General features: G+C 37.2%; 1 protein-coding gene across 1 annotated transcript; it reads left to right on the top strand.

Annotated features, from left to right (window-relative positions):
• The first annotated feature begins 879 nt into the window (after positions 1-879).
• ADAMDEC1 (ADAM like decysin 1) lies at positions 880-20,531 on the top strand. Its single transcript, XM_062213015.1, has 14 exons — positions 880-1,377; positions 6,266-6,384; positions 7,593-7,669; positions 8,352-8,430; positions 10,260-10,336; positions 11,861-12,047; positions 12,171-12,233; positions 13,474-13,545; positions 13,848-14,017; positions 14,330-14,411; positions 14,782-14,912; positions 15,744-15,918; positions 18,623-18,705; positions 19,841-20,531. The coding sequence occupies exons 1-14, from the start codon at positions 1,206-1,208 to the stop codon at positions 19,845-19,847; spliced, it is 1,494 nt and encodes a 497-aa protein (XP_062068999.1). The 5' UTR covers positions 880-1,205; the 3' UTR covers positions 19,848-20,531.
• The last annotated feature ends 283 nt before the right edge of the window (positions 20,532-20,814 follow it).

Consider the following 20,814-nt stretch of genomic DNA (forward strand, 5'->3'; position numbering starts at 1 on the left):
TGTGTTTAATATTTTGAAAATGTTTAGATTATAGTCCTGTGCAAGAAATTATGATTCTAAGCCTTCTGTATAATATGATTTATTTTAAAATGTATTAACATTTATTAGTGCATAAAATAGACGAAAGCATTGGTAAAATATTAACAGAAGTTGTTTTGTTTTGTTTTGCTTTGTTTTTGAGAGGCAGAGTTACAGAAAGACAGGAAAAGAGCTAGAAAGACAGAGTTCCCATCCCCTGGTTCACTCTCCAAAAGCCCAAGGCTGGGCCAGGGCTGAAGACAGGAGCCAGAAACTTGGTCTCCCAAATATGTGTCAGAGACCTTAGCCATCATCACTGCCTCTTGGGGTCCACATTGGCAGAAAGATGGAGTCAGGTGCTTGGAGATGGGTATTGAACCATGAGATTCCCAAGAAGTATGTGGAAGTCTAGACCAGAGTCTCAATTGGTAGGACAACTACCTAGCCACTGAAGTCATTTTTGAATGTTGAATCATTGAGTGGTCCACTTTTTCCTTCTGCATACCTTTTTGACAATTATATCATGGAATGTATCATTTTGTAATGACAAAATATTTTTCTGAAAATAGAAAAGTATTGCTATCTTTCTGAAGCAGAATTTGTAGCATACTTCAAACATCCTTCCTGTGTTATATAATTTAGTTGAGTTTAACGTTGTCAAGATAATTTATGTTTGCACATTTCTTTACAATTTTTTGTAGATATGTGTGTATGTATTTGTAACTGCATATGAATTTTAGAAGCTCCCTAAGGGGTTTAATCCCCTTTTTAAATATTAGGAGATTACTAGGAGATTATTCAGAAATACTTTCAATATCCTGGAATTTAAAACTTGGCTAGGGGCTTGTTTTTCAGAGCCTGTGTTCTCTGTGCCAATTTCACAAAATGTGTACAAAATTCTGAGATATTTCCTAATTGTATGAAGCAGTGTATATAGGGGTACAACAATAGTGATGGTTCAGTTTGGTTATGGATATAAATATGCACACAGGCATCTCAGTCTCAGTTCATACCTTCCTAACACATATAGCACACCCAGGACAAGAAGTTGTCCAGATGCAAGTCCTTAGCAATAACCACAGATGTAAATAACATTTAATAAATGAGAAACATCCCCATGTCCTTGACATTGCAACTTCTCATCCATTTCCCAACACCATTAAACACATTACCAAATCTCATGAGAAATGATTGAAGTTTTTATTTTCTGTTTTCAACTTTTAAAGAGTAGAGGGGGAAATAAAACAGCCAGATGGGGCAACTGCCATTTCATACTCGGCACAATGTTCCAGCCACCTGCGGTAGCCACCATGTCGTGGGCCCTACTTTCTGTGCTCTGGCTGACCGTTCAAACTCAAGGTAAGCACAAATACATTGCTGTTTTTTATAAAAGTCGAATTATTTGATGAATGCTTGAAATACCCTTGTGAAATGACATGTGCTCCCCTGATGCTAACATTATGCCTTCTTGCATTTTGGTATATTCTCTATTTCTCTTTATAAAAGCAAACTGTATGCAGTTGGTCCCCCGTATCCTTGAATTGTGCATCTACTTAGTCAACCAACCTAAGAGCAAAACTATTCAAAAAATAATTACATCTGTATTGAACATATACAGATTTTTCTTGTCATTGTTCTTTAAATACAATATAACAACTAATTACATAGCATTAGGTATCATAAGTAATCTAGAAATTATTTAAAGTATGGGGAGGATGTACATAGCTTAAATGTAAAAATTATGACATTTGATCTAAGAAACTTGAACGTACACAAATTTTTCTATTTGATGGGTGCCTGAAATCAATCCACTATGGATATTGAGAAATGCTTCTCAATCATCAATCTCTCTGTCATCTATCAACCATTTATCTATCTACCTATTTCCAATCTGTATCTATTTCTATATCTATCTAGACATATAACTTTTTGAGTGAAATATTTTAAATAACAAAATAAAACATATACTCTAAAACTTATCATAATCTTTTTTCAAATATTATGTATTTTAATGATATCAAATTTTATGTTTGCATAGATTTCCCAAAATAGGTGAACCAAAAATTGCTTAATGTTAGTATCATTACTTCTTTTTAATAGTAACTAAATTTTTGTTAACATCTTCATAAATTAAGGCTTTAAAAAATCTGTTATGGGATATTTCATTGAGAAAGCTTTTCAGAAGTGGAATGACAGTGTCAAAAGGATTAGTCCTGGGAAAATAACTCTTTATTTGTTTATTGCTGATTGTTCATAGATAAACCTCACAGGCTCAGCCTTCCCTCTTATTCTTATAAATGATCTGTCTGTGCCAGCTTAGAACCTCCATTAGTCCTCCAGAGATTTTCCACCCTCATTCAAGAACATTAATAACTTCCCGCTCCTATTTTTTCCTACTGTTTACTAAATCGTTCCCATCAGCATACAAAAATGCTCCCAACTTAAAATGAATATCCTTCTATTTCCTCCTTTGTCAGTTACAGCCTATTTTTATTCTTTCAAATCTGCAGCAAAAATCCTCAGAATCGACACACTCTTTCTCCAGTTGCTGTCTTCTCACTCACTCACATCCTGCTCAGTTTCATTCCCACCTCCCCACTAAGACTCTAGTCTTATGAATCCAGTGGGGTTAAATCCATTGTTCATTTATTTTGGACTTTTTCCCTTTACTTTCTTCTTTCCTTTCCTTTTCTTCTTTTTTTCATTTTTTCCTTCCTTCCTTCTGTCTTCTCTTTCTCTCCCCCTCTCCCTTTCTTTCCTTCTTTTTTGTTCTTCCTTTCACTTCTCCTCCTCCTCGTTCTCTCTCCTTTTACACACCATCTTTTGGTGTATACCCAGCCACACCCTCATTATTCCTCTTTATTGATTCCTTCTCTTCTCCTAAATGCCCTAATGTTGGAAAACCCCAGGTTTCAGTCCTTGATACTCTCTTCATTCTCAGAAACATTAAGTCATTTGATGACCAGTCTAACCTTTTAGAATTAAATACCATGTGCAAGAGAACAACGCCTTACTTTTTGCTTGCACGTTGAAATGCTCTTTTTATTTCTGACAAACCCGTGCAGGTGCTTAGTACACATCTCAAAACAGCAAGTCCATGGCCTTTCCCCACAAATCAATCCCGCCTTATCACTCTCCAAGTCTTTCAATGTCAAATCTCTGCTCAAAGCAAAACCTTGAGATCCTTCCTGATTCCCCTCCCTCTTTCAAGTTCCTTATCTAATCCTTCACCAATTCTGTTGATTCCACTTTTACAACATAACCTCAATTTGGCAACTTCTTATTGCTACGTTGTCATTTTTTACTCAAGTCGCCATCATCTCTCTCACAGAATGTTGTAATACCCTATTAAATGATCTTCTAATTCTACTCTTGTTCCTTTACAGGATATTCTTAACAGAGCAGACTGTCATCCTCTTCTGTTAAGATCAGTTTATTCATTTGAAAGGAATAGTGGCATAGAGAGAAGGAGGGAGGGAGGGAGAGAGGGAGGAATGGAGGGAGGGAGGGGGAGAGAGAGAGAGAAAATCATCTACCCACTGGTTCACTCCCCAAATGCCCAACAACAGCTGGTTTAGACCAAGGCCAAAGTGAGGAGTGAGGAACTCCATCCAGGTCTCTTATATGGGTGACAAGAACCCACATACTTGGGCTTCATCTACTGCTTCCCAGGCACATTACTAGGAAGCAAGATTGGATATGCAGGGCAGCCAGCATTTGAACCAGGCTTTCAGATATAGGTTGCAGGTATCCGAAGTAGCCTTGTGACTTCTCTGCTCCGAAGTTTCCGTGGTTTTCATTATGCCCATAGTAAAAGACAAAGTTTTTAAGAGTCTCTTAGGTCCAGTACAATCTATTCTTCACCATAAGCAATCTACTTGCATCTTTCATTATTCTACTCTCACTTCACTTCAGCTACGGGCCTTATGGATTCTTAAACACCCTCTCCATGAGAATTCCATATTAGGACATTATTAATGTTTCTTCTGTCTGGAACTTCATGTTCCCAAAGATAATCAGATTCATTGTTTTATCTTTGTGAAATCTTGGCTCAAATTGGACTTTCTCAAAGTGCAACCCAGACTGCCCATTTTAGAATCGCAACACTCACCTCTGCCCAAGTATCCACAATCTCTTTATTCCAGTATATTTCATCATCATGGCACTTAATCACCTTCTAACTTGTTGATAACTTAAGTGTTGTAACATATATATTGTATTTTTTTTAAAAAAATCTAAGATGGTGAGTTGCTTACTGCCTAAAAAAAGAATATTATATTATTTTTGTTCTATGTAAAGAAAAAAAAAACTGGGCAGTGATTTGAGATATTATAGTTAAATAAGAGTATAGTATTGACCCAATTATCTCTATTTCTTAAGTGAAGTAAGGTTTTGAGTATTAAGATGTTGAAATTTCACTAGAATGGTTTTGACTTTCATTAAAAGGACTCTATCAGATTTGTGTTTTCATTTAAGAAACTTGGAAAGGCCTTTGGCTCAAGAAAATTGTAATCTAGGCTGGCGCCGAGGCTCACCTGGCTAATCCTCCACCTGCGGCGCCGGCACCTGGGTTCTAGTTCCAGTTGGGGCGTCGGATTCTGTCCTGGTTGTTCCTTTTCCAGTCCAGCTCTCTGCTGTGGCCCAGGAAGGTAGTGGAGGATGGCCCAAGTGCTTGGGCCCCTGCAGCCACATGGGAGACCAGGAGGAAGCACCTGGCTCCTGGCTTAAGATCAACGCAGCGCGCTGGCTGTGGCGGTCATCTGGGGGGTGAACCAATGGAAGGAAGACCTTTCTCTCTGTCTCTCTCACTGTCTAACTCTGCCTGTCAAAACAAAACGAAAATAAAATTGTAATCTATTCCTAGAAAGTGAGCCTAAAGTCAAATAAGCTTACAGAAAAAGTTTACAGGTAGGAAAACAGATATTTTAGGGAGTTTTCCGAAATTGGAAATCAGTGCTAGAGTTGGTATTATATAGAGAGGTTATGAAAATTCACTCTAATTTCAAGTCCCCAATTCTTTCCACTAGTAAGATATATTCTCTTTTGATAAAAGAAAATTTACTAATAGATTTCTAGACTTCCTGTTTTAGTATGAAATGAACCTTTCTCAGGATAGCTTCACAGCAGAGCTTGCGAACTGACTAGGAGAGAATCCCAGCTTTGCTACTTTCCTTCAGATTCTCATGTATCAACCAGGTGGATAATTGCTTTGTTTCTTTAGGCTCACTCTGTCACATTAAGAAAACTGTCCCAAACACATATGATGTATGAAATGTTAGCATTTAAATATGTGACTGACTTTTATGGGTGATTGACCAGTTAAAAGAAAAATAGAAAATATATGCTGCCGTCTTCCTGGAATGGTGCTAAATATTTTGTATATGTTACCTTATTTAAGTTTTACAGTGGACTCATCACAGATAATAAATGATTCAAAGGCAACATGCCTTCTACAGGGTCATTTAGCTAGGACATAAGACCGCACCTTTTAGCTCCATGAACCATTCTTTTCCTACTGTTGGTAAATAATGGAAATCCTTCTATCTAATGTAATTTTAAGTACATTAAGAATACTGTGTCTACAGTTTTCATAATTACTCTCTGATGCTTTAAAATCTGAGAGGACAGCAAAATTTTCATTTCTTGTGAAACCTAAAGACTTGAGAGAAAAACGCTAATGAGAGAGCATTTATGATTTATTGTTATTTTGAGGAATTTAACTGCTAGTACAGTCCTACCTAAGAATGAGGTATTATCTGCATATGAAAAAAACCTGATATTTGGAGTGAGTAGTCAAGGGGATTACAACACACAGGTCAAAAAATGCATTTTTTTAAGTAAATTAGACAGTTCAGAGAACAACCACAGGTTTGAAGAGGACTATAAGTGAAGAGGAATGCAATAAACCAAGGCAAATTCCAGGTTCCCGTGGCCCTGTTCTTGTTCTGAAACTTACCTTTTCTGAGTATGGGGTTCCAGAGCATGCATTCACAGAGAATATCCAAGGAATTGTTTCATCCTCTGCATGCTTTTCCACCAGGGCAAGAGAGAGCAAACGGAAGGTTTCTGTCAAAAAGCTAAAGCAAGGGAATCGCCTTGCTCTTGGTGTTCCTTCTCTGATTGGCAACTGAGTCTTCACTGCTCTTTGAAAAAAAAAAAAGAAAAAAAAGCTAGGGGAAGCAAAACACAACAATTCAAAAACAAAAGTCTTTAACTCCTTTATAAAATGTTCTCTCTCTTTCTATAGCAATAGCCATAAAGCAAACTTCTGAACTAAAACTCCATGAAATAGTTCATCCTACAAAACTACACAGTTTACACAAAAGAGAGATCAAGAACAATGGGCCAGAGAAGCATGGTGAAGAGGTAAGCGATGTGCCTGACTGGGGTGGATTTTGTAATCGTAGAACAAACAATAAGGAGCCTTTGCACTTGGAGAAGCAATGTCACTGTCACCGTCCAATCTACTGCTTCATCTTGCAACGATTTATGTAGCTTCCCTTTGTCAAGAGACAGCTCAGAATTTCTCCAAAAGCTCTTACAGTAAAGCCAAAGGCAGTAAACTGCTTCACTTAATAAGAAAGGATAAAGCTGCTTGGACATTTCTCCAGGAAAGAAAGAAAAGGAGTTCAGGAGAGGCAGCCGTTTCTATGGAGATGTTTCTTTCTAGCCTCACCAAACCATCTGCCCTGCTCTACACCCTGATTCCCCAGAGAACTGCTTTTTCTCAGCCGGTTTGTCATTAATGAAGAATTCAACTTAATCTTAGTAATCAAGTAGATTTTTAAATTTATTAAGTACATTAACACTTTGACTATGATATTGCTAATATTTCCTCATTTTGTAGCTTTTATCATATTTAATTCTTGGTAGCCTTTTGCCTGGTTTTCTTCAGTGTATTTTGTTTGTTTTTAAAATAAGAAAAATACATGTCTCATTATTATGCTATAGGGGCACTTGGGTTCACAGAACAGTATACTGTACAATAAAGTAAATGATATTTCCTGTCTTACAGATTAAAGTTAGCTTAATCTGTAAGGGTTATTACAATGCAGCTGTCATTTTTTTAAAGTCCATCTTAATATAAAATTTATTTTATTTTATATATTGTAAAGGCATTATATATATATATATATATATTTGCAACTATCCTAATATATACTATTTATATTATGGTTATTATTTTTTAAAGATCTTATTTATTTATTTGAGAGGTAGAGTTACATACAGTGAGAGGGAGAGACAGAAAGATCTTCCATCTGCTGGTTCACTCCCCAAATGGCCACAATGGCTGGAGCTGTATCGATCCGAAGACAGGAGCCAGGAGCTTCTCCTGGATCTTTGACACAGGTACAGGGGCCCAAGTACTTGGGCCATATTCTACTGCTTTCCCAGGCCATAGCAGAGAGCTTGATCGGAAAAGGAGCAGCTAGGACTAGAACCAGTGCCCATATGGAATACCAGTGCCACAGGCAGAGGATTAACCTGGGCCATGGGACCAGCACCTGTGGTTATTTTTGATAGGCTTAGAAGTATAAATTGTTTGATGTAATAATGTCTTTAAATATTTTCAGGAAAGATATGAATCTGAAATTAAGTATCAGATTAGATTAAATGGAGAAGAAATAATTCTTCAGCTACAGAAAACCAAGTAAGTTGTACTTCCTAAATGTCTCATCACTGGATTGCATTAAAAGAATGTGGGGAAAAAAATCTGTGGTTTTAGATAGACGACATGAAGTATAATGAGCTTTAGATGAATTTAGTTGTTGCTAATGTTATTTAAGAAGATTTGTGCATTCCCTGCACATTATAATCAAAGTGTAAGCATAGAGAGCTCCAAATATCAGTGAGTTATTCCTTAACCTGAGAACATACATAGAAACTTGAATCTTTGGTGCAATTTACATTACTTTTATAAGAATATATGTCCAAGGCTGATTCAGGATTCACAGCCTTGAGATAGTTTCCAGGGGATGGAGTTCTGTCGAGTTAGAAGCACTTAGTAAACTCCCCTCTGTATGCAATAGTCCCTGATGGCTGTTATCAAAAATCCTTCCAAAGATTCTACAGGGGTTAGGTTATAGACAGAGAATCTGCAACTGAAAAGTAACTGGGAGGATTTCTTCCCTCAGATCTAAAAATTGTAACTAATGCCTTAATTTATTTCAGCAGCAGGGTTCCAATCTTGGGAGAGGATCATGGGTTAGAATGTCAACTATTTCTTCCTGTAGACACTATTATTCTTCACTACTGAAGATCATGTTGGGAAAAAAAAAATCAGCTTTTATTTCCACCTTGAATGTATTTTGCAGCTTTCTGCTTTTCTACAGGCATCTCCTTGCTCCAAACTACTCTGAAACTTACTACACACCCAGAGGAGAGGAAATCACCAGAAGCCCTCAGAACATGGTAATGCCTGCATGCTTTCTGGGATCTTCTACTTACTTTATAAAATTCAGAAATCCAAAATTCATAAAAAATCATAGTGCTGGAAAGTGAGGTGCTCTTCTGAGACCAATGAAATGACAGATGGGAAATTACAGTCAGCTTTTAAAAGGTTGTAGCAATAGGCTTCCAAGGGTCACAGCCTTAGAAGGAAACAGAATTCCACTCGCTCCTAAACCATTTTATCCACAAATCAGAAATGTCTTTTGCAGCCACATGAGATTTCATGTCATAACTATTTTCTGAAGACAATTTTTTTTTTAAACAGGCAGAGTGGACAGTGAGAGAGAGAGAGAGATGAGAGAAAGGTCTTCCTTGCCATTGGTTCACCCTCCAATAGCCGCCGCGGCCGGCACACTGCGGCGCACCGCACTGATCCAAAGCCAGGAGCCAGGTGCTTCTCCTGGTCTCCCATGGGGTGCAGGGCCCAAGCACTTGGGCCATCCTCCACTGCACTCCCGGGCCACAGCAGAGAGCTGGCCTGGAAGAGGGGCAACCGGGACAGAATCCGGCACCCTGACCAGGACTAGAACCCGGTGTGCCGGCGCCGCAAGGCGGAGGATTAGCCTATTGAGCCACGGCGCTGGCGACAAATTGTTTTTTATCATTGTATCAGTAACAAAAAAATTAATATTTTTTCTATTTGCTTAAATTACTGTTCTGTGCACCAATGCCAGGGTCCAATGCCATACTAGTTGTTAAATGTACAGAATCATGGCATATACAGCAGGGAAGAATAGGAAGAGATACAAAACAGCTTAATCAAGTGGTGTTCCTAAGCTAAGAGTTTCTCAGAGCCATCTCCATGACATCCTAAACACCGTCTCCCTTAAAACAGATTAAAGCAAAGATTTTGCCACAGATGGTGCCTTGTTCCCTTCTTTCTTCATAATGTTCATTTTGTAGATACTAAAGTTTTTTCCAGCATTGTCTTCAGAGGAAACTATTTGATAAATGAATTTATGCTCAAGTGTAAATGGCTAATGATGGGTTAATGTAGTACATTTTCCCAAGACTTCTATAGAAAATGTTTCTGATAACAGGGTTTCTTCCAAAGTATAAAAGAATCATACATGCACAAATAGAATTTCAGGCCCTGAGGCCTGCCAGTTTGTTTTGAACCAGAGGTTGTTGATTTACTTTTTTAGATCATTTCGCATAAGTGGCCCCTACTTTGCTGATATGGGCTTACAGCCATGTGTGGATTTTGGGGACTGCTAAAAGGATTCCTAATATACCAATCAGAATGGAGAATTGAACCAGCTAATCTGAGGAGCTCAGGAGTGGTAGTGTGGCCTCTCGAGAATTCAAGTCAGCAAAAATGAATACCTCATTCTACTAATTTGTGATGCACAGAGACTTTTGTACCCAGCATGGGGTAATAAAATGGAAGAGCCCAATAGGAACACTGTGAAAACAAAGGGAATTGGCTAATTCAGAGAGGCAACATCTGCTTTTACCATGGGCCCTATTGGGTTTGACCTCTCTGGACTTTCCTGTGGGGTAAATTAGTGTCAGAAAAACATCTCAGCAACCACACATGTAGTTTCCCCATTCAGCTATGGAGCAATTCAGAAAAATCTCTGAAGTTCTCACTTTTTGTTTGTTTGTCTCTGAAAACTGGTTTGACCCCACCAGCCAGTTTTTGAACTTTCCTATGTAATTGTGATGGCAGTTTTACCCACAATTCTGATTTATAATAATAATATTATTATTAATAATGCATATATTTGTATAACACACACATAGAGAAAAAGAGAAAGAGAGACCATAATTTCTTTTTCCTACTCCAGGAACACTGTTACTATGAAGGACTCATCCTAAATGAAAAGAGTTCTGTTGCCAGCATCAGTACCTGTGATGGGCTGAGGTGAGAACCACTATCAAAACAAGTAAAGAGCAAGCATCATTTTGTTAGGTCTGAAGATTATATCCTATTACTTTGGTAAATTTTTCTCCATCACTAAAATGCTGAATTTCAGTGTTGAAAGGGAAGAACAAACAATTACGCTGACAATAATTTAGAATGCACTGCTCTAAGAGAAGTCAGGTCTAGTTATGCTTAACCAAGAGTTTCAGACATGGGACACTGAGGGTATCTGGATCAGTTTCCAAGCATATCCACCCCAACGTTTGAAATAATTGTATGTTATTACTCAGTGATTCTACCCTGTAAATGTTCAGTTGAGCTTAATTGTTAAAATTGCCTGTGTTTCTGTTTACACTTTGTAGTCCTTGCCAATTCTGGAAAATTTGGAAATAAAAAAAGCAGAAATAAGAAAATAACAACTACTACATAATTTAGCACTGAGTGATTTCTATTACTAATGTTTTGTCATGTTTGCAGCCTTTTTTTCATATAGGCAAATATATATTTTACCTGATTGAAATGTGAAATAAAATGTATAAGTATTCTTCCAAAATGGTTCATATTTAACAAATGTCCCAAGTCTTCCTCATATCATAAAATACCTTCATATATATATATACATATATATTACATATATATATGTTTTATTTTATCTATTTAAAAGGCAGAGTTACAGAGAGAAAGGAAGGGAGAGGGAGAGAGAGAAAGAGAGGTCTTCACTCCCCAAATCACTGCAACAGCTGGGGATGGGCCAGGCTGAAGCCAGGAGATGGGAGCTTCTTCCAGACCTCCCATGTAGATGCAGGGGCCCAAACACTTGGGCCATCTTCTGTTTTCCCAGGAAGATTAGCAGAAAACAGAAAGACAGGGCTCCAGTCTGCTCATTCACTCCCTAAATATCCACAATGGCTGGGGCTGGGCTAGCCCCAAAGCTGGGAGCTGGGAACTCAACCTAGCCCTCCCATGTGGGTTGCAAAGATCTGATTCTTTGCATTATGACTGCTGTCCCCAGGCATCTGCATTATCAGGAAGCTGCAGTCAGAGGCTGGAGCCTGGTCTCAAAGCCAAGTTCCTCAGTGTGGGATATGGGCATTACAGCTGCTAAGCAAAAAAGATGGATTCTTTCAACTGCTACTAGTCCTAACTAAGTTATCACTCAGGCTTACCTGCTAATCTATTCTTCTCTTCTGGGCTTCTTGTTATCTATATATTCCTGTATTGTTTTCTCATTATATTCCTAAGATCTGCCAAGAAATATCTGTTAAATGGATAAATAAACAATGGAAAAATATTTTTTTGGAAAAAAATTATGTGTTGCAATCCCAAATTTGTCTTTGTAATTCTCTGTTCCAAATTTTCTGAGTACATAAGTTAGGCTTCAAATTATGACAAATATCAATTATAACTTAAATTCGTGAGAGATAGTGGAAAGGTCGATGAGTGAAGGCTGTATGTGTGAGATTGGGGCAGAGGGAGGTGTCGATCCCTTCTGAGCACTGAAACACAAGTGTCTGCACCTCACAGAGGATACTTCACACATCGTGGTCAAAGATACCTGATAAAGCCCCTGAAAAGCACAGACCAGAAAGAACATGCAATCCTTACATACGACCGAGAGGAACTGCACCCAGCGAATCACACGTGTGGCGTGAGACATGTTGGCAGGAAGCAAGGTCGTGTTCGAATTTCTAGGTCACCCAAAAGTACAGAGGTAAGCAGAGTTTTATTTATTTGCGGTTTTAATTTCTCTCTGGGGAAAAGAAATCTCTTTGTAAGCTTTTGGATAGTTCAGGATAAAGTTAATTTTAACCATGTTCTCTTATCCTTTATAAAGCAAGAAGACTTTCTTCAGGCACAAAAATACCTTGACCTGTTTTTGGTGCTGGATAATGCCTTTGTGAGTATGAAATGTGTGAACCCTTGGCTGGTTTAGTCCATTTTTAAGTTGACTTATCAAGTTAAAGCAAACAGAGAATCTTTCTTGTTAATAAGGTAGTTTGTCCGCCTGATTGTCTTGTCAATTCTACCTGCCTGTCAGCAATATTTTCAATCCTTTCTTCCACTTAATGTCTACCTGTCACCAAATATTCAGAACTAGCAATATACCAGGGGACTTCAAAATATTCAAAATATAATCAAAATGTGTTTGTTTCTATGCATAACTTTTTAAAGATTCATTTATTTTATTTGAAAAGCAGAGTTACAGAGAGGCAGAGGCAGAGAGAGAGAGAGAGGTCTTCCATCATCTAGTTCACTCCCCAGAGGCCCAGAATGGCTGGAGCTGTGCCGATCTGAAGCCAGGAGCAAGGAGCTTTCTCTGGGTCTCCCATGTGGATGCAGGGGCCCAAGGGCTTGGGCCATCTTCTACTGCTTTCCCAGGCCATAGCAGAGGGTGGGATCGGAAGTGGAGCAGCCAGGACTCAAACCAGCACCCATATGGGTGCACTGCAGATGGCGGCTTTATCCACTATGCCACAGAATCGGCCCCTTATTCATAGCTTTTAATACTATACATTTCCCATGACATTTTGAAGACCCCTTGTAGGTATGGATTTCCAAATGTTCTTGCAACAACAAATCTTATCTCCTAATTTCAGTTTCCGTGAACTTTTTATAGTTCCCTCACAGTTGATAACAGAGAGTAATAGGAAATCAATTAAAAATAGAAATTAACAGAATGGCTTATTAAATATTTTAGCATTACAATATTAATATACTTAATATAAATATTATATGAATGCAGAATAGGCATAAAGTATATATTTATAACTTAAAATGTGTATTTATATATAGGAAAACTACTGGAATCTATTTGTCTACCTAGAAAATATCATCCTATAAACTAGTTTTAATAATTGAATTGGTTTAAAGATTTAAATTATTAATTTGGCTTATTCAACTGAAAACTAAAAACATTGAAATTTTATATGAATGCATCACTTTTCTTTTATCAAAGCACTCTTTTATTTAAGAGAGAATTTGTGAAAACACAGAATTTTCATAATGTAGGCATGGAATAAGTAGATATCAATTATATTAACACATATAATTTTCTTGAAATGTGAAATTCTATATCCCATCAGCTTTCTCACTTTGATTTGCTATTTCAATTATGCTTTGTGTTTTGTATTTTACAGTATAAGATCTATGAGGGAAATCTAACCCGGATGAGAAGTTTTGTATTTGATGTTGTGAACCTACTCAATGTGGTAAGATATTGGTCGTGTAAACGTGTTCATGGTGAGCCTCCAGCTTTCTTGTGATTTCACCAGTCAGGGTCACAGTGCCCTGTGGCCAGCAGTTCTGGTAAATTTTAGCAGGATAAGGCTCGCATCAAGGTAAAACAACACACATCAAAGCAAAGGTAATTCCTAGCATTTCTATTTTCAAAATGGAAATTTATCATTTGTAGTCTGTTAGTCAATCTATCACTTGTGGTCAGCCAAAACTCTAAAACATTTTCATAAAGAGATAGTAAACATTTTCATGAAGAAAAATGCTCTTTCCACAGATTTTTGAAACCATAGATGTCAAAGTGGCCTTGGTAGGCATGGAAATCTGGTCTGATAGTGATAAGATAAAAGTGGAACCCAGCATAGGCACCACGTTTAACAACTTCCTGAGATGGCATCAATCTAACCTGGGGAAAAAGATGATCCATGACCATGCTCAGCTTCTGAGGTGAGCGCATACAGATAACTGGCCAGGTCCCTGTGTAGGCAGAATCTTACCTCCCCAATCAGATGTCAAGTGCCTGATATTCTGCCATTAGCAATTCACTTTTGAGATTATTGAAGGTCCATGTCAGATCAATAAAGTGAGCTCTTAGATGTGAGATAACCAGCTATGATCATTATAATGCTCTGGGATAACAGAAGCTTCTCTGGGGTTTAATGAATACAAAAGGGCTCAGTCAGCAAGGGTAATCTATAGCATAACAGAAATGGTTCTAAGGACTCAGAGTGTGACCATGTGTCTGTCACTTTCATGCAGTGGAGCTGCCTTCAGCAACCGACGTGTTGGGATGGCAGCATCAAATTCCTTGTGTTCCCCATCCTCTGTTGCTGTTATTGAGGTTTGTAAGCTTGTGGTCAGTCTCCCTGTGATTCTGTATCCTCTATGAATAATACCATATACAGAGTTGCCACAGTAAGGATGTGGAAAATTAATTGACAAATATTCTTTACGGCCTGGTTCACTTGGAAACTTAGTAATAATTAGTTTAATAAATATTTATTGAGCACTGATACTGTGATTGCATTCATAGACCCTAGTCACTTCAAATGTTCACTCAACATCTTGTAATAAGTAAAAGCAGGCAAAATAACTAAATGATTTATTATTTTTCATCTCTCAAGCTATGTATTTAAATACTACACATGGGCAAAAATTGAGAAATAACCAAATAAAATAAGAAGTGATAAACATTTCTATTTTTCCCCCAGGCTGGAAAAAAGGATAATGTAGCTCTTGTGGGAGTGATGTCGCATGAGCTGGGACATGTACTTGGTATGCCTGATATTCCATATTTCACCAAGTGTCCCTCCGGCAGTTGTGTTATGAATCAGTATCTGAGGTGAGACTATGTCACTCTAGAGAAAAATCATTTTCCAACACTTCAATTTCAATAATGCAGATGCAGTTATATATTTGTATGTTAGATGGATATATTTTAACCAAATACTGCATTCCCTGTTAGTTCAAACTCCAGTCTCTTTGTGCACATTTTTTTTTTATCAGTTATAAGGATTGCTTCTTTAAGATTTCCAAATATGCCAACATGGAGTTTATAAGTATGGTGACCTTATTATTTTAATTTAAAATAATTTGTCTTGATTGATGTCACAATCTCTAAAAATATTAACCTATTAAGGTGCCAACAGTATCTTCATATATCTCTATCATCAATCAGCAAATCAGTCCATTTTATATACTTATTAATTACCTGTTAATGTTGGGTGTTCTGCAAGGACTGAGAATAGAAAACTGAATAAAACACATTTTTCAGTGCTTACAAGTTAAGAGTAATGTGTCCATAGAACCCAGAATACTGACATTGCTTCCCTGTACTGCTTCAGTCTTATCATCACTTACCTTTCCTTCTTTGTGGGAGGTGAATGGGTGATAACAAATGGCTACATTCATCACTGTTATCATTTAAAATGGTACTAAATACACACAGGAATGTAAATTATTCCAATTCTACAACTGGATATGTAGGAAGAATATTTCTGATTAGCATAATGTGCACGTTTGATAACCCACCATATATAATATAGTATAGTCCAGAAATTACTGAATTTGGAATTGCTGATGAACCTGTTAGGTAAGTCAAATTCTCATGCTGATCATACACAAGTTACCAAATTTTATAACATGCTGTTCCTGAGTTTTCTTCTGCTTACAGTTCAAAATTTCCAAAGGATTTCAGTACTACCTGCCGCTCACATTTTCAAGAATACCTTTTATCTCGAAAACCAAAGTGCCTACTGGAACCTTCAGTTTCTAAAAATATAACAAAACCAGTGTGTGGGAACCAACTTCTGGAAGTGGGAGAAGAATGTGACTGTGGCTCTCCTAAGGTATGAAGTTCAAAACTTAGGGAGTTACTGGGACGTAGGAATTCTGTACTTTTATTTTTTCAATTTTATTGAAAATACTCTTCTAGAAATTTTTTCCAAAGAAAAACTTAACATCATAGTAAGAAACAGATTTGTACTTCTGTTTTTGCTACTGATTTTAATCATCTTTTTAAAGATATTTCAAAAGCCAGGATATATTGTGACATGATTATATAAATTCGAATGAAAGAAGTATATAATTATAACATGTGTAGACATAAATTTGGGATGTCCTAAAAATTTCTAAATTACATAATGATATAGTTAATCATTTGTTGAACAGTAACAATTACAGATCTAGAAATAAGTCCTTTATATAGAGTTGGCCTTTTCTTCTCAAGGTCCATTGTGTAAACTAGAAAGCAAATGAAACAGAGATGAAGGAGATACAAATATCACATAAACCTGTAGACATGGATTATTAACACAGAACATTTAAGGTCATTGCCATCACTTGGAATCTTTGTAAAACACAACTCCTTAAAGGCAGCCTCATAGTTTAAAGAATGGTTTTGGTAGAATGTTCACTACAATTCCATATTAGGCTTCCAAAATAGAATCACGTTTTATGAGTTGTTTTATTTTAGTTTTAAGACAAAATAGCAGTTAATACTTAAAGAGATGTATATGCATCCAACAGTCTGCAAAATGTTTTTATATAAAACATCTTTATTACAACAAATCTACAAAATAGATACTGGCATGATCTCAATTTAGAGAAGAAGAAATGTGGTCAGAAAAGTTAAGTAACTAGTTCTAAGGGTACAAAGCTAGGTATTGGGGATTGAAACCCAGTATTGACCCCCTGCTTTAGATGACTGTGTGGCAATGGAGACATCTCATCGAGACCTTACTCAGTTTATTCAGCAATATTAAGCTGTTAGCTTACATAAGAATATTGTATAGTGCAATAATTTTTGAAGAATGTTGCAAATACTCTTCATTAGATGAGATGTGGAATTTTACAAGTGATTTTACTTTTATAATAAATTTGTGTTTATTCCTTTCCAACATATTTGTTTTGGTTTATTGGGTGGAAGACAATTGAAGTACTTCTAGTTTCAATGGGTAAATGGCATATATTTGATGTGTATTGACAAAAACAGAAAGAGAAAAGGGGATTTGGAGGAGAGGAGAGGGAAAAGCAGAGGAAAAAATAAAGAGTCTGTATGAAATCTAACATTCTTAAAGTGTATCTGTCAACTTTTGTATTGCTTCCACACCTTACTGATTTTCTTCCTATGTGACTGAATAAAGCTGAAGTAATCAGATTTATGAACTACATTTATTTTTTGGACATGCAGAGTGGACAGTGAGAGAGACAGAGAGAAAGGTCTTCCTTTGCCGTTGGTTCACCCTCCAATGGCCGCAGCGGCCGGGGTACCACGCTGATCCAAAGCCAGGAGCCAGGTGCTTCTCCTGGTCTCCCATGGGGTGCAGGGCCCAAGCACTTGGGCCATCCTCCACTGCCCTCCCGGGCCACAGCAGAGAGCTGGCCTGGAAGAGGGGCAACTGGGACAGAATCCGGCGCCCCGACTGGGACTAGAACCTGGTTTGCCAGCGCCGCAGGCGGAGGATTAGCCTATTGAACCGCGACACCAGCCGAACTACATTTTAACTAAACTTTTTCCTTATGCACAAAGTAATGTATGTACTTTATGTAGTACATTTTACTGAATAATTATATTTCCAATAGATTTGATATGAAATTAGATTTTCCTATGCCTATATTTAGATCTTCAAAATAGTCATTATATTTATTTGTCTACATTTTCTTACAAGCATCACACTATTTTGTTGATTGTAATTTTACAAAGCATTTTTGTAGCAAATATCTTCATAATCTTTGTGCCTTGGAGCTATTTTTGCAAAAATTGCATAGCAATTCAATATTCATATAACTCTTGAATTTTTTTTAAAAAAATCTGTTTTTCCCTAAACACAACTGAGATTCAATTGAAATGCACTAAATATTTTTTTTTTCTGAAGGCCAATGACAATTTCACAATATTAAATGTATCCTAAAACACATGTTGCCTTAAACATTTCTCAGGAAATGGCATCACAAGCTGTGGCTTTACTGGCTATGCCACAGTGACAGCCCCTATTTTGGGCCTTTTAAGAGGTAGTTGTTATTGCTCAAAATGTTATATTCCTTTCGTTGAGTTTTCTGCATCATTTCTACTGGAATTTGAATAGAAGAGTAATTTAGTGTAAAATGAGAAATTTCAGGGGCCGGCGCCGTGGCGCAGTAGGTTAATCCTCTGCCTGTGGTACCAGTTCTAGACCCGGTTGCTCCTCTTCCAATCCAGCTCTCTGCTGTGGCCTGAGAAAGCAGTAGAAGATGGACCAGGTGCTTGGGCACATACAGCCACATGGGAGACTGGGAGGAAGCTCCTGGCTCCTGGCTTCGGATCAGCCTAGCTCCAGCAATTGTGGCCATTTGGGGAGTGATCCATCAGATGGAAGACCTTTCTCTCTGTCTCTTCTTTTTACTGTCTGTAACTCTACCTCTCAAATAAACAACAACAACAAAAAAAAAACTTAAAAAAAAAAAAGAAATTTCATTGCCATCTTGTACCAGAATTAAGTTTGTTTACTCTATGAGAAGATATTTTGAACCTACTTTCATTGTAGTGTGTGTGTTTGTGTGTATGCTTTGAAGGAATGTGCCAGTCCTTGCTGTGAGGCTGTGACCTGTAAATTCAAACCTGGAAGCAATTGCAGAGACACTAAAAAGCATATCATGTAAGATCTTTCTTTTCAATTTTCTAATATTTTCTCACTTTCATATCTGAAGAGGATGTGCCACTGAATTATATGGCACACTAAAGCATCATTTGTTTTGTATTTTTAAAGTGACTCAATTTTGGTCAGAAAAAAACAAGCATATGAACCTAGCTCAGGAGTGTATGGAGATAGACACAGTAGTGAGAAGGTAGTTTCTTTGATATCTGGAGATTAGGACTGCCAAAATCTGTGCTAAACATCATCCAACTTCTTGTTAGATAGGAATTAACTTAATACAAACTAAGTTGTTAAAAACAAAAGTGCACTTTGTTTGTTAAAAAGAAAAAGTCTTAATTGATGCAGATGCTTCATTCTTGGTTAACAGCCGAGAGTTGTGATGTGTAAGAATACCCACACCATTGAAGAACATGCTGTGAGACTCAGTGATTTCATTTCTTTTAAATTGTCTCAATGAGTCATAAACCAGGTCTTACACAATCCAACATGAATTAGACTAGGAAGTCTAATTGCTTGTTGTATACTGTTCATTTCTGAATACAAAATAATTCCAGAATCTAAAAATACCAATAATAATACCTAAAATCATAAAGAGGGAAGATATTCGGGGTATGTTATACAGAAGGAATTATTCTTTTTCTCCCTGCCCTGAATCTTTTGTGGAGTTGAACTACAGAAAAAGCACAAAGAACAATTTGACTCAAATACCATGCCTGTTGGGAAGGAACAGCAAAGCCAAAATATGCATCATTTAATAAGGGCTGGATGCAATGTCACTCTGCAGGGAATTCTAGAAACCGTGCCCAGGCCAGTACCAGTACATCTAAAAAAAGCTATTTAATTCTTTAGAGGCTTGAAAATAGCTAGACATGCCCATTACTCTGTAAGATAGGCAGTTTTGAATGCTGGAGAGAAAACTGAACTTAGATATGGAAAACATATATTTTAGTTTTAGTTCTGCTCAAAACTAATTGTGAGGCTTTAAGCCAAGTTATTTTGTTCATTTTCTCACCTGTAAATGAAAGTAAAGATACTGTGTCTCAATAGAGATGTTATTATTTAAATTAGAAAAGTTGTTATTATTATATAATTTATAATAACCCTAGATTCCAAACGTTATTTTCCTTTTATTCAGAAAATGAGTCAAAAAGTCTACTTCAATGAGATGCAGCCTGGCCAAGACAACTCTCAAGAACGCTAGCCATGCCAACAATCTTGCATATTTTTGCCTTTGTACACTTGTACTTCTTTTTCACATGTCATTCTACATTCCATATTTTTGTCAGGTATCAGATACATAAATATACTTAAAGCAGTTGCCTTTTTTTAAGGCCTGATCTTACTATAATGTATTTTCAAGGACCATGAAGCTTTGGCATAGCTCTGCTCTTTGGAAAACAAAAGAAATTAGCCTTTGACCAAAGCACCTAAAAATATACCCCTGAATTCTTTGGAATCCAAAATTGTAAACTGGAAGGAACTTGCACTGTAACCCCACTTCCATTTTATTAGTAGCCTGAGAAAAAATAAGAACACTTGCAGAGGGAAGGCATTGGTGGCAGAAAGGCAATAGGATCCTGGCTTTGTGTTATGTTCGGTGATCACCTTGCCTGCTTCTTGCAAGTTGGCATTCTTCTATGTCATGTCAAGATTAATTAACTATAAACACTGTACCCCTTTGTGTTATCCTTTGCACATTTTTCACATCACATATAAGGTATGTTTTGAGAAGTGTGTACTGCTTACTTTCTTAATGGACCCAGCCAGAAAGGCTTCCTTCATCTATCAATTTAACAAGCCATTAATGCCAATAAAAATACAAGTTCTTCAGGCTTTTCTGTGTGTTTGTTTTCAAAAATGAATATTTTCAAGCCTCTTTGTTTGTTTGGTATCAAAGTCCTACATAATTAAGACATATTGTGTCATTAGCCAGTAGCCAGTATTGCCACAGATACCCAGAAAACAGGGGCCAGCATTACAGTGCAGTGGGTTAAGGACTCCCAGCATCCTGTATCAGAGTGCAGGTTTGGTTGGAGTCCAGGTGCTCTGCTTCCAATCCAGCTTCCTGCTGCTGTGTCCAGGAAGGCACCAGATGATGGCCAAGTACTT

Source organism: Lepus europaeus, chromosome 16 (assembly GCF_033115175.1).
Source record: "Lepus europaeus isolate LE1 chromosome 16, mLepTim1.pri, whole genome shotgun sequence".
NCBI classification, from domain to species: Eukaryota; Metazoa; Chordata; class Mammalia; order Lagomorpha; family Leporidae; genus Lepus; species Lepus europaeus.